General features: G+C 46.0%; 1 protein-coding gene across 1 annotated transcript in view; it reads left to right on the forward strand.

Annotated features, from left to right (window-relative positions):
* Positions 1-13,251, forward strand: part of LOC311076692 (uncharacterized protein) — a 29,268-nt gene that overhangs the window by 7,399 nt on the left and 8,618 nt on the right. The window contains exons 3-4 of the mRNA XM_084105078.1: positions 4,736-4,836; positions 4,993-6,797. Coding sequence (XP_083961204.1) covers positions 4,736-4,836; positions 4,993-6,797 — 1,906 coding nt within the window. The remainder of the gene's footprint in view (positions 1-4,735; positions 4,837-4,992; positions 6,798-13,251) is intronic.

A 13,251-nucleotide genomic window follows, 5' to 3' on the forward strand; every position in this document is an offset into this window, starting at 1 on the left:
CCTTGTTTGTATACAATTGTATTTAGAATTTTCCATTCAATACAGCACAAAACAGGACATCCCCCCCACACACAACATCCACACTGAACATCTACAGAAACAGTTAAAAATATCAAACCAGAATTCTTACACTTACACTACATGGTCATTGTGAACATTGCGATCACGTCAGAAAATCTGTAGCTTCAAGAGTTTAAACAGTGGGGAGAACAAGTATTTGATACACTGCCGATTTTGCAGGTTTTCCCACTTACAAAGCATGTAGAAGTCTGTAATTTGTATCATAGGTACTCTTCAACTGTGAGTGACAGAATCTAAAACAAAAATCCAGAAAATCACATTGTGTGATTTTTAAATAATTAATTTGCATTTCATTGCATGACATAAGTATTTGATACACCAGAAAAGCAGAACTTAATATTTGGTACAGAAACCTTTGTTTGTGTGACCGGAGCAGTATTGTTTTATAATATAACTCAATACAGATAGCCTGACTACGCCACCTTGGGAATTACACCCAAGGAAATATAAAAAAGGAACCCAGGTTCAGTGGTGCAGAGAAAAGTCAGAGTCGTGTAATTCAGCAAACAAATAAATAATTTTATTTGAGAGGAAAATATTCTGCTTGTATCTTTAAATAGTATAAATCACTAGCAAGTTTATTGTAACAATACTAAGAACAATGTTAAAAGAACATTCCTCCGAGCATACGTGATCCAAGCAAGTTATCACAAACAAAACATCACAACCAAAAAAAAACAAATGTATCATCTCCACCAAATAATATACAAGGAGAAAAAAAAAAGAATTAATAAAAAAAAAAAATATATATATATGAACAAGGCTAAAGTTACTTTAGGGGTGGCAAGCTAGCTATAAACAACTGTGCGCTCAACCATTTATGTGTGCACAGCAAACCAAATAAGTCGAGGTGCTCAACCCTGGTGCTCCAACCTCACAGCAAATGTGTTCACCCAGGTGACTAGCCTTCCCCTCGGCTCACTCAGCCTTGACTCAAAAAAAACAAACAAAAAGAAAAAAGAAAGATTAGTGGGTACGATACAAATACAAAATAATCACAGTAATCACATCCGACACAAATAGAAAGATTGACCAAATCAGTAATTATTGGTCTCAACAGGTGACCGTTAGAGAGACGCTACTGATATATGATATAATATAATTAATTACACCACACGGCCAACGGCCCAAATCACACTGGTCAAGCAAACCTCATTAAGGAAATAGCTGCTAACCAAAATAACCCAAACCATGAAATGAAGAACAAAACACGGCAATCATAAAGTAAACTATCCGTTCGCGAGAAACAAGGAGACTGATCTAGTCACGAAAAACAGAGAAAATAACCTAATCATGAAAAACAGCAGCACGACCTGAATTAATCACGTTGTACACGGGAGACTGCAAAACAAAACATAACACTTAGATCAGATTTTAACGTTACTTCAAAGGATATAGAACATTTACCAAATCATACGTACCACACGAGAATCACACACATCTCACGAACCACACATAACGTTATCACGAAGTCAGGATGCACTCACGAATGTCCAGCTAAAACACACAACAAACCCCATTAAACTTGACTAACCCCATACAACCCATATCACAACATTGCGATCGCCTACCTTAAAGCTTTTAATGAGCGCTTGACGCAACTCCCAGGGCACGCAGCCAAAAAGGTTACATCAATCCTTCAAAGATAGAAAAACACATACTCTAAACACTTTAAAACCCCACGAAGCCGTGCATAACCTCCGTCACTTACCTCGGCTAACATGACACCGGTAACCGGAAGAGGGGGCGGGTATGACAAAGCCTACATTCTAGGGCTTCCCATTTACACCCTTAAATACACAGACCCTGATTACCTCATCCTACCACTCCCATATAAGGGGAATGACGCAAAGAAACAGGAAAGGGGAAATCCCCTACTGCTACATTTGCAATTACAGAGATCGTATGTTTCCTGTAGTTCTTGATCAGGTTTGCACACACTGCAGCAGGGATTTTGGCCCACTCCTCCATACAGACCTTCTCCAGATCCTTCAGGTTTCAGGGCTGTCACTAGGCAATATGGACTTTCAGCTCCCTCCAAAGATTTTCTATTGGGCTCAGGTCTGGAGGCTGGCTAGGCCACTCCAGGACCTTGAGATGCTTCTTACGGAGCCACTCCTTAGTTGAGCCCTGGCTGTGTGATTCGAGTCGTTGTCATGCTGGAAGACCCAGCCACGACCCATCTTCAATGCTCTTACTGAGGGAAGGAGGTTGTTGGCCAAGATCTTGCGATACATGGCCCCATCCATCCTCCCCTCAATACGGTGCAGTCATCCTGTCCCCTTTGCAGAAAAGCATTCCCAAAGAATGATGTTTCCACCTCTATGCTTCACGGTTGGGATGGTGTTCTTGGGATTGTACTCATCCTTCTTCTTCCTCCAAACACGGTGAGTGGAGTTTAAACCAGAAAGCTCTATTTTTGTCTCATCAGACCACATGACCTTCTCCCATTCCTCCTCTGGAATCATCCAGATGGTCATTGGCAAACTTCAGACGGGCCTGGACATGCGCTGGCTTGAGCAGGGGGACCTTGCGTGTGCTGCAGGATTTTAATCCATGACGGCTTAGTGTGTTACTAATGGTTTTCTTTGAGACTGTGGTCCCAGCTATGTTCAGGTCATTGACCAGGTCCTGCCGTGTAGTTCTGGGCTGATCCCTCACCTTCCTTATGATCATTGATGCCCCACGAAGTGAGATCTTGCATGGTGCCCCAGACCGAGGGAGATTGACCATCATCTTGAACTTCTTCCATTTTCTAATAATTGTGCCAACAGTTGTTGCCTTCTCACCAAGCTGCTTGCCTATTGTCCTGTAGCCCATCTCAGCCTTGTGCAGGTCTACAAGTTTATCCCTGATGTCCTTACACAGCTCTCTGGTCTTGGCCATTGTGGAGAGGTTGGAGTCTGTTTGATTGAGTGTGTGGACAGGTGTCTTTTATACAGGTAACGAGTTCAAACAGGTGCAGGCAATACAGGTAATGAGTGGAGAACAGGAGGGCTTCTTAAAGAAAAACTAACAGGTCTGTGAGAGCTGGAATTATTGCTGGTTGGTAGGTGATCAAATACTTATGTCATGCAATAAAATGCAAATTAATTATTTAAAAATCATACAATGTGATTTTCTGGATTAGATTCTGTCTCTCACATTTCGGTTTGGGAATACCGGATGCAAGATGACGTACGCATTGGCTAAGCTGAAAAGAGTGATGGCGGGTTGAACGAATAGGTTCAGGTTGTGTGCAGGCTCATCTTTACTCAGCCGATGGGAAGTTGATTACGTCAATGAATGGATTTAATCTGCCTTAAGTCTCCATTATACTTCTGCGTTGAACTCGCGCCGGAGCCTCTACGCTGTAGGCAACGCGTTGGTTTTCCCCCCTGGGGGACATTAAAGTATATTTTATCTTTATCTTTTTTATCTTTATTTATACTTCTGCGTCGTTGTCCGCGTTGACGCGCAATTACACTTGCAGAGGGAGCATGTGAAACCCGAGGGAGGGGTTCTAGCGGACCAATCACAGCGCTTGTGTCCGCTTAGAGTTGATGCGTTGTTACATTTTTGGAGAGGTGCACGTCATGGTACGCTGAAGGGTACGCGCGCTACACACCAATAAATGTAAGAAGGAAAGTGTTACAATTTGATACATTAAGTGTCCTTACTCCTTTTTAAAGAAAGGCGTGTTAGAACTAAACTGATGGTTTGCTCAAGGCTGTTGATCTGCTGAATTTCAAACAATGCTATAACTTCTTGCTTTCCTTTATTCTGCTTCAGCTCTCTTTCCCCTGGTAAACTGTATGTATGTCTGTATGTCTGTATGTCTGAATGTATGAATGTCTGAATGTATGAATGTATGTCTGTGTGTACGTTTAAGTGCTTAGACTAGTTACTAAAATCTTGTTCATGTCACACATAAAGTTGTCTGTGTCTCAAGCTCATATCTGGAGTCAATTATCATATAGATCTTGACTTTTTGCTCTTAGTAGTACTGTAAAGTAAGAAAGACATTTCCCATGCCCCAGAAATGTAAATGTCTTAGAATTAATAGGCAATTAACACAGTGTTCATGGGACAAACAGGTTAATTGATTGTAATATTAAATGACGACATAAAGTTAATTATATTTACTGATCTAAATATTCATAATCAATTATAACCAGTTATTATTGACTATTATTTCATATAGCTAATTTGCTACACTTGTTTCTTGTCACACTTTCACATGTGTGTGAAGTTAATGGAAGTAGAAGTTTAGTGTGAACGGCCCTTAATAATTTAAACGTTTTAGTAGTTTTTAACGTAATTGAATATAAATCTAAAATTTGGTGTCAAAATATGGCAGTATTGTGTATTTTAATGTTCATATGTAAGATAATTGTGTCATTGATCAAATATATTTAATAGTTCTCACGACAGAAACATGGGATTTGTGCCTATAATGTTTACAAACTAATAACTGGAAGATCAGTGTACCTCACTCATGGAAAGTTTCAGGGACATTTAATTCATTTATAAAAAGACATAAATTAATGTAATATTTTAAAGCAGTTGTCTGTTACATCTGGTATAATTTTTATCTCCATTCACTCCATATTTCTCTCTTTTAATTAAGTAGATTATTTATAAAATTATAAAATTTGTTTTTCTTTGATTTCAGACCAGATGGAAGAGAACGAGGAGAGTGAACAACTGAGAGAAGTGGAGGAGGAGAGTGAAGAACTGAGTGAAGTGAAGGAGGAGAGTGAAGAACTGAGTGAAGTGAAGGAGAAGAGAGATGAACTGAGTGAAGAGGAGGAGAGTGAAGAACTGAGTGAAGTGGAGGAGGAGGAGAGTGAAGAACTGAGTGAAGTGGAGGAGGAGGAGGAGGAGGAGGAGGAGGAGGAGGAGGAGAGTGAAGAACTGAGTGAAGTGGAGGAGGAGGAGAGTGAAGAACTGAGAGAAGTGGAGGAGGAGGAGAGTGAAGAACTGAGAGAAGTGGAGGAGGAGAGAGAAGAACTGAGTGAAGAGGAGGAGGAACATCATGTTAAACCTGGAGAAAAACCTTTGAGTCGCTCAAAGACTAAAAAGACAACTTTAAAGAAAAGAAGAGCCAAGAAATCTAGAACCTGCACTCAGTGTGGGAAGAGTTTCTCACGCAAACATGGTCTCGATGTTCACATGAGGATCCACACCGGAGAGAAGCCGTTCACATGCAATCAATGTGGGTATAGTTTCAGTCAATTAGGACACCTTTATGTTCACATGAGGATCCACACCGGAGAGAAGCCGTTCATGTGTGATCAGTGTGAACAGAGATTCTCAAGAAAAACAGCTCTTGAGGTTCACATGAGAGTTCACACTGGAGAGAAGCCGTTCACATGCAATCAATGTGGGAATAGTTACAGGCAATTAGCAGGCCTTAATGTTCACATGAGAGTTCACACCGGAGAGAAGCCGTTCCCATGCAATCAATGTTGGAAAAGTTTCAGTCACTCTTCATACCTTAAATTTCACATGATGATCCACACCGGAGAGAAGCCGTTCCCATGTGATCATTGTGGGAAAACATTTATCTCTGCATCAACCCTGAAAAAACACCTGACAGTTCATACGAAGGAGAAGCCACACTCATGTTCTGTGTGTGGAAAGAGTTTTTCACTGCTGCAAAGTTTACTTAGACATCAGAAAACTCATGCTGATGTGAGAGAGTACATGTGCTTTGAGTGTGAAAAGACTTTTGCTACTTCGAACTGTTTGAAACTGCACCAGAGAATTCACACTGGAGAAAAACCTTACAAGTGTTCACACTGTGAAAAGAGTTTTAAACAATCATCATCTCTGAAAACGCATGAGAGGATCCACACTGGAGAGAAACCTTACAAGTGTTCACACTGTGACAAGAGATTCAGTCATTTAACAGGTCTGAACACGCATGAGAGGATTCACACTGGAGAGAAACCTTACAAGTGTTCACACTGTGACACAAGATTCAGTCAATCATCATCTCTGAAAATCCATGAGAGGATCCACACTGGAGAAAAACCTTACAAGTGTTCACACTGTGACAAGAGATTCAGTCATTTAACAGGTCTGAACACGCATGAGAGGATTCACACTGGAGAGAAACCTTACAAGTGTTCACACTGTGACAAGAGATTCAGTATTTTAGCAAGTCTGAACATGCATGAGAGGATCCACACTGGAGAGAAACCTTACAAGTGTTCACACTGTGACAAGAGATTCAGTCGGTCATCAAATTTGAAAACACATGAGAGGACCCACACTGGAGAAAAACCTTACAAGTGTTCACACTGTGACAAGAGATTTGGTCGGTCATCACATCTGAAAATGCATGAGAGGATCCACACTGGAGAAAAGTCTTACAAGTGTTCACACTGTGACAAGGGATTCGGTCGGTCATCATCTCTGAAAACCCATGAGATGATCCACACTGGAGAGAAGCCGCACAAGTGTTCACACTGTGACAAGAGATTCATTGATTCATCAACTCTGAAAAAGCATGAGAGGATCCACACTGGAGAAAAACCTTACAAGTGTTCACACTGTGACACGAGATTCAATCAGTCATCAGCTCTGAAAAAACATGAGAGGATCCACAGCAGAGAGAAGCTGCATGCGTGTGATCAGTGTGGAAAGAGTTTCTCTATTAAAACTCACCTGAAGCGACACATGAAGTTCCATACAGTGGAGAAACCACATCACCGCAGTCTGAGATCACGGTAAGTTGTTCATCTTTATGTGCTGAGCAACAAAAGCTGCTTTTCTACCTTCGGAAAAGGTTCCAGTTGTGTTTCCACTTGAGCCTGTTACGGCACGGCACAATTACAAACCGTTCTCGGCCCTGAACTCTCAGCACACTTGGCTAACCGTGTCGAACCGTGATGGTAGTGTGTGTGTGTGTGTGTGTGTGTGTGTGTGTGTGTGTACTAGTGGTGATAATTCTTTCCAGAGAATCGTTCATTTTCAGTTTGTTCACCAAAATGATTCATTTATTGATTCGTTTAGTGACAATTTCTTCATATTACATAAATACGCCAGCAGGGGGTGAAAAAGAGTGTCTTATGTGTTTTGTCTTAAGTCAACAAAAATATTTACTTGTAACAAAAAAAATATTTGGCTTTATTACTGAGCTGCACATGTGCTGCTAATAGTAGAGGGAGGGATTTCAGTGGACGAGAGATACAGTGGGGCAAAAAAGTATTCAGTCAGCCACCAATTGTGCAAGTTCTCCCACTTAAAATGATGAGTGAGGCCTGTAATTTCCATCATGGGTACACTTCAACTATGAGGGACAAAATGAGAAAAAAAAATCCAGAAAATAACACTGTAGGATTTTTAATGAATTTATTTGCAAATTTTGGTGGAAAATAAGTATTTGGTCAATAACAAAAGTTTATCTCAATACTTTGTTATATACCCTTTGTTGGCAATGACAGAGGTCAAAAATTTTCTGTAAGTCTTCAAGGTTTAACACACTGTTGCTGGTATTTTGGCCCATTCCTCCATGCAGATCTCCTCTAGAGCAGTGATGTTTCGGGCCTGTCGCTGGGCAACATGGACTTTCAACTCCCTCCAAAGATTTTCTATGGGGTTGAGATCTGGAGACTGGCTAGGCCACTCCAGGACATTGAAATGCTTCTTACGAAGCCACTCCTTCGTTGCCCGGGCGGTGTGTTTGGGATCATTGTCATGCTGAAAGACCCAGCCACGTTTCATCTTCAATGCCCTTGCTGATGGAAGGAGGTTTTCACTCCAAATCATGGCCCCATTTATTCTTTCCTTTACATGGATCAGTCGTCCTGGTCCCTTTGCAGAAAAACAGCCCCAAAGCATGTTTCCACCCCCATGCTTCACAGTAGGTATGGTGTTCTTTGGATGCAACTCAGCAATCTTTCTCCTTCAAACACGACAAGTTGAGTTTTTACCAAAATGTTCTATTTTGGTTTCATCTGACCATATGACATTCTCCCAATGGATCTGGATAATCCAAATGCTCTCTAGGAAACTTCAGACGGGCCCGGACATGTACTGGCTTAAGCAGGGGGACACGACTGGCACTGCAGGATTTGAGTCCCTGGTGGCGTAGAGCCCCAGATCAAGGGAGATTATCAGTGGTCTTGTATGTCTTCTCCATTTTCTAATAATTGCTCACACAGTTGATTTCTCCACACCAAGCTTGCTTGCCTATTGCAGATTCAGTCTTCCCAGCCTGGTGCAGGTCTACAATTTTGTTTCTGGTGTCCTTTGACAGCTCTTTGGTCTTGGTCATAGTGGAGTTTGGAGTGTGACTGTTTGAGGTTGTGGACAGGTGTTTTTTTATACTGATAAAACAGGTGCCATTAATACAGGTAACGAGTGGAGGACAGAGGAGCCTCATAAAAAAGTTGTTACAGGTCTGTGAGAGCCAGAAATCTTGCTTGTTTGTAGGTGACCAAATACTTATTTTCCACCATAATTTGCAAATAAATTCATTAAAATCCTACAATGTGATTTTCTGGATTTTTTTTTCTCATTTTGTCTCTCATAGTTGAAGTGTACCTATGATGAAAATTACAGGCCTCTCTCATCTTTTTAAGAGGGATAACTTGCACAATTGGTGGCTGACTAAATACCTTTTTGCCCCACTGTATGAGTCAATGGATTACATGAACAAGAATGATTTGTTCACCTAAAAGATTCTTTCAAAAAGAACGATTCGTTCACAAATATTAGATGGGTTCATTGAAATGACGAAATGACATTGTGAACTTCACTAATTGTTTATTTTCATGATCGACTTCAGCAATTAGTTCTTGCAGCCCTAGTTAATTTAAGTTTGTTTTGATCATCAGAAACAATTTAAGAAAATGAAACATCATGATACTGAAGAACAAAGAGATTGCCGTTTATTCTTGATTCTTTATTCATTCGTCATTCGTCTCACCAGATTTACATTGTTTCAGGTCAAGAATAAAAAAAGACTAATTAAATATTTAATTATTTTACAGAGAACTTTCTTAATACCGTGTAATGCAACAACAACTCAGGCCAAGCATGCTTAAAAACATATTTTAAAACTATTGCAAATGTGTTATTAAGGGTAATCAATCAAATGCAATCAACAAATCATTTAATATCATAAATGTTAAGTATCTGTATAATATGTGTAACAATCACCAGCTGGATTTGCCCTTGAGAGCCACCAGAGGGCACTCCACATAAGACCATTATCACTCTCAAACTACATTTCCCAGAACTCACTGCCTGGACTCATTATCACTGATCACATTCACCTGTACCTCATTCACTGATTGCATTCACCTGTCTCATCCTGTTAGCCTGTCTATTTATACCATGTTCATTAATTCACTCACCGCGAAGTCTTGTTAAGTTGTACACACTGCATTTCTGAGCGTTTCCCTGGTTTTCTTGTTTCTTGGTTTTTGATATCTTGCCCTGTTCCCTGGATTACTCTCTTGCCTCTGGTCCCTGGATTACTCTCTTGCCTCTGGTCCCTGCCTGTTTTGTTTGTTTTGACTACCTGCCTGTGTATGACCCTAGCCTGTACTTTGGATTACGCCTCTGGATTGCCCCAGCCAATAAAGCTGCATTTGGATCTCCTACTTTGTGTCTCTGAGCAGATCGTAACAGAAGACTTCGCCACACAAAGATCCAGCAGCCATGCCAACCATGGACACAGGTGCACAAATCCTGCGTCTCCGTCAGGGGAATCGTTCGATTGAGAGGTATGTCGAAGAGTTTATTGAACTGGCACATCTTACCTCAATGACCACAGAGTGCCTAATGATATTTTTTCGTGGAGGACTATCTGAACCGCTCAGTTCATTCATGCCCTGGCATGATCCTCACGGGACTTTAGAGCAGTATATCAACCTGGCCCTTTTGTTGAGTGGCTCATCGTTTACTGTGGGCGGGGTAGAGGAGGAGCGCCGTGAACCCACAGTATCTCCTGAGCCAGAGCTTCACGTCACGTCTGCCGAGCCAGAGCTTCACGTCACGTCTGCCGAGCCAGAGCTTCACGTCACGTCTGCCGAGCCAGAGCTTCACGTCACGTCTGCCGAGCCAGAGCTTCACGCCAGTCCAGCCGAGCCCGCACTTCACGCCAGATCTGCCGAAGCCAAGGCAGTATGCGTCATGCCCGCCGCCCCTGAGACAGCAAGCGACATGCCCGCCAAGCTAGAGTCTTCACCGCTGGTCCCGTCCAGCACAGAGCCTTCACCGCTGGTTCCGTCCAGCACAGAGCCTTCACCGCTGGTTCCGTCCAGCACAGAGCCCTCTTCACCGCTGGTTCCGTCCAGCACAGAGCCCTCTTCACCGCTGGTCCCATCCAGCTCAGAGCCCTCTTCATCGCTGGTTCCGTCCAGCTCAGAGCCCTCTTCGCCGCTGGTCCTGCCCAGCTCAGAGCCCTCTTCACCGCTGGTCCCGTCCAGCTCAGAGCCCTCTTCATCGCTGGTTCCGTCCAGCACAGAGCCCTCTTCACCGCTGGTCCCGTCCAGCTCAGAGCCCTCTTCATCGCTGGTTCCGTCCAGCTCAGAGCCCTCTTCGCCGCTGGTCCTGCCCAGCTCAGAGCCCTCTTCGCCGCTGGTCCTGCCCAGCTCAGAGCCCTCTTCGCCGCTGGTTCCGTTCAGTTCAGAGCCCTCTTCATCGCTGGTCCTGTCCAGCTCAAAGTCCTCTTCGCCGCTGGTCCTATCCAGCTCAAAGCCCTCGCTGACGCTGGTCCCGTCAAGCTCAGAGCGCGCTGATCCTGATCCAGAGACTGAGCTTCACGTCACTTCTGCCGATCCAGAGACTGAGCTTCACGTCACTTCTGCCGATCCAGAGACTGAGCTTCACGTCACGTCAGCCGATCCAGAGACTGAGCTTCACGTCACGTCCGCCCGTCAAGAGTCTCGTCCCGCCGAGACTGAATCTGATCCGGATACTGAGCCTGAATCTGTTCCTCTTCCTCTTTCTACGCCTGTGTCTTCGGACAAGATGGCCGAATCCTCGCCTGTGTCTTCGGACAAGATGGCCGACTCCACGCCTGTGTCTTCGGACAAGATGGCCGACTCCACGCCTGTGTCTTCGGACAAGATGGCCGACTCCACGCCTGTGTCTTCGGACAAGATGGCCGACTCCACGCCTGTGTCTTCGGACAAGATGGCCGACTCCACGCCTGTGTCTTCGGACAAGATGGCCGACTCCACGCCTGTGTCTTCGGACAAGATGGCCGACTCCACGCCTGTGTCTTCGGACAAGATGGCCGACTCCACGCCTGTGTCTTCGGACAAGATGGCCGACTCCACGCCTGTGTCTTCGGACAAGATGGCCGACTCCACGCCTGTGTCTTCGGACAAGATGGCCGACTCCACGCCTGTGTCTTCGGACAAGATGGCTGAAACCACGCCTGTGTCTTCGGACAAGATGGCCACCGCCGAGCCAGTGTCTCGGGACAAGATGGTCTCCACCGAGCCAGTGTCTTCGGAAAAGATGGCCGCCGCTGAGCCGGTGTCTGTTCCTGTCCCTGAGCCGGTGTCTGTTCCTGTCCCTGAGCCGGTGTCTGTTCCTGTCCCTGAGCCGGTGTCTGTTCCTGTCCCTGAGCCGGTGTCTGTTCCTGTTCCTGAGCCCGTTCATGTTCCTGAACCGTTGGATCCGCCTGAAGGGTCGTCTCCGCCCCGGCCGCCTGAAGGGTCGTCTCCGCCCCGGCCGCCTGAAGGGTCGTCTCCGCCCCGGCCGCCTGAAGGGTCGTCTCCGCCCCGGCCGCCTGAAGGGTCGTCTCCGCCCCGGCCGCCTGAAGGGTCGTCTCCGCCCCGGCCGCCTGAAGGGTCGTCTCCGCCCCGGCCGCCTGAAGGGTCGTCTCCGCCCCGGCCGCCTGAAGGGTCGTCTCCGCCCCGGCCGCCTGAAGGGTCGTCTCCGCCCCGGCCGCCTGCTCAGCCTGCTCCGCCCCGGCCGCCTGCACAGCCTGCTCCGCCCCGGCCGCCTGCTCAACCTGCTCCGCCCCGGCCGCCTGCACTGCCTGCTCCGCCCCGGCCGCCTGCACTGCCTGCTCCGCCCCGGCCGCCTGCACAGCCTGATCCGCCCTGGTCGCCTGCACAGCCTGCTCCGGCCTGGTCGCCTGCACAGCCTGCTCCGGCCTGGTCGCCTGCACAGCCTGCTCCGCCTGCACAGCCTGCTCCGCCCTGGCCGCCTGCACAGCCTGCTCCGCCCTGGCCTGCCGCCCTGCCAGAGTTTTCAGGTCCCCTTCTGCTGCACGGGCCTGGCCCTCCGTCCCGCCCCCGGGTCCGCCTCCGCTCCACCTCCCTCCTGGACAGTTTTAGGAGCGTCTGGAATCCGCTCCTTAAAGGGGGGGCTATGTAACAATCACCAGCTGGAGTTGCCCTTGAGAGCCACCAGAGGGCACTCCACATAAGACCATTATCACTCTCAAACTACATTTCCCAGAACTCACTGCCTGGACTCATCACTGATCACATTCACCTGTACCTCATTCACTGATTGCATTCACCTGTCTCATCCTGTTAGTCTGTCTATTTATACCATATTCATTCACTCACCGCGAAGTCTTGTTAAGTGTTACACTGCATTTCTGAGCGTTTCCCTGGTTTTCTTGTTTCTTGCCCAGCCAGCAATGACATGTGGGGCCCAGATGAGGGCTTCATGGGCGGCAAATGTGGGCCCCATTATGGGCTTGCACCCGGGATCCACATTGGGGCCAGCCGTGGAAGCCCAGACGTACTAAAAGTGGGACCTGTAAGGGTAATGCATGGGTCTTAATTGGGCAATTCATGTCAGACCCATTTGGGCCCCACCTGCCCAATGGGGTCCAAAGTGGGCTTTGCAACATGGCTACACAGATGGGTTTTAAGTGGGATCTGTAAGGGTCTTATGTGGGTCTTAACTGGGCAATTCATGTCAGACCCATTTGGGGCCCACCTGCTTAAAGGGGTTTAAAATGGGCTTGCACCCGGGATCCACATGGGGGCCAGCCATGGATGCCCAGATGGGTTTTAAGTGGGATCTGTAAGGGTCTTATGTGGGTCTTAACTGGGCAATTCATGACAGACCCATTTGGGGCCCACCAGTCTGAAGGGGTTTAAAGTGGGTTTGCACCCGGGATCCACATGGGGGCCAGCCGTGGATGCCCAGATGGGTTTTAAGTGGGATCTGTAAGGGTCTTATGTGGGTCTTAACTGG

This window comes from Abramis brama (assembly GCF_963993115.1).
Source record: "Abramis brama genome assembly, chromosome: 1".
In the NCBI taxonomy this organism is placed as follows: domain Eukaryota; kingdom Metazoa; phylum Chordata; class Actinopteri; order Cypriniformes; family Leuciscidae; genus Abramis; species Abramis brama.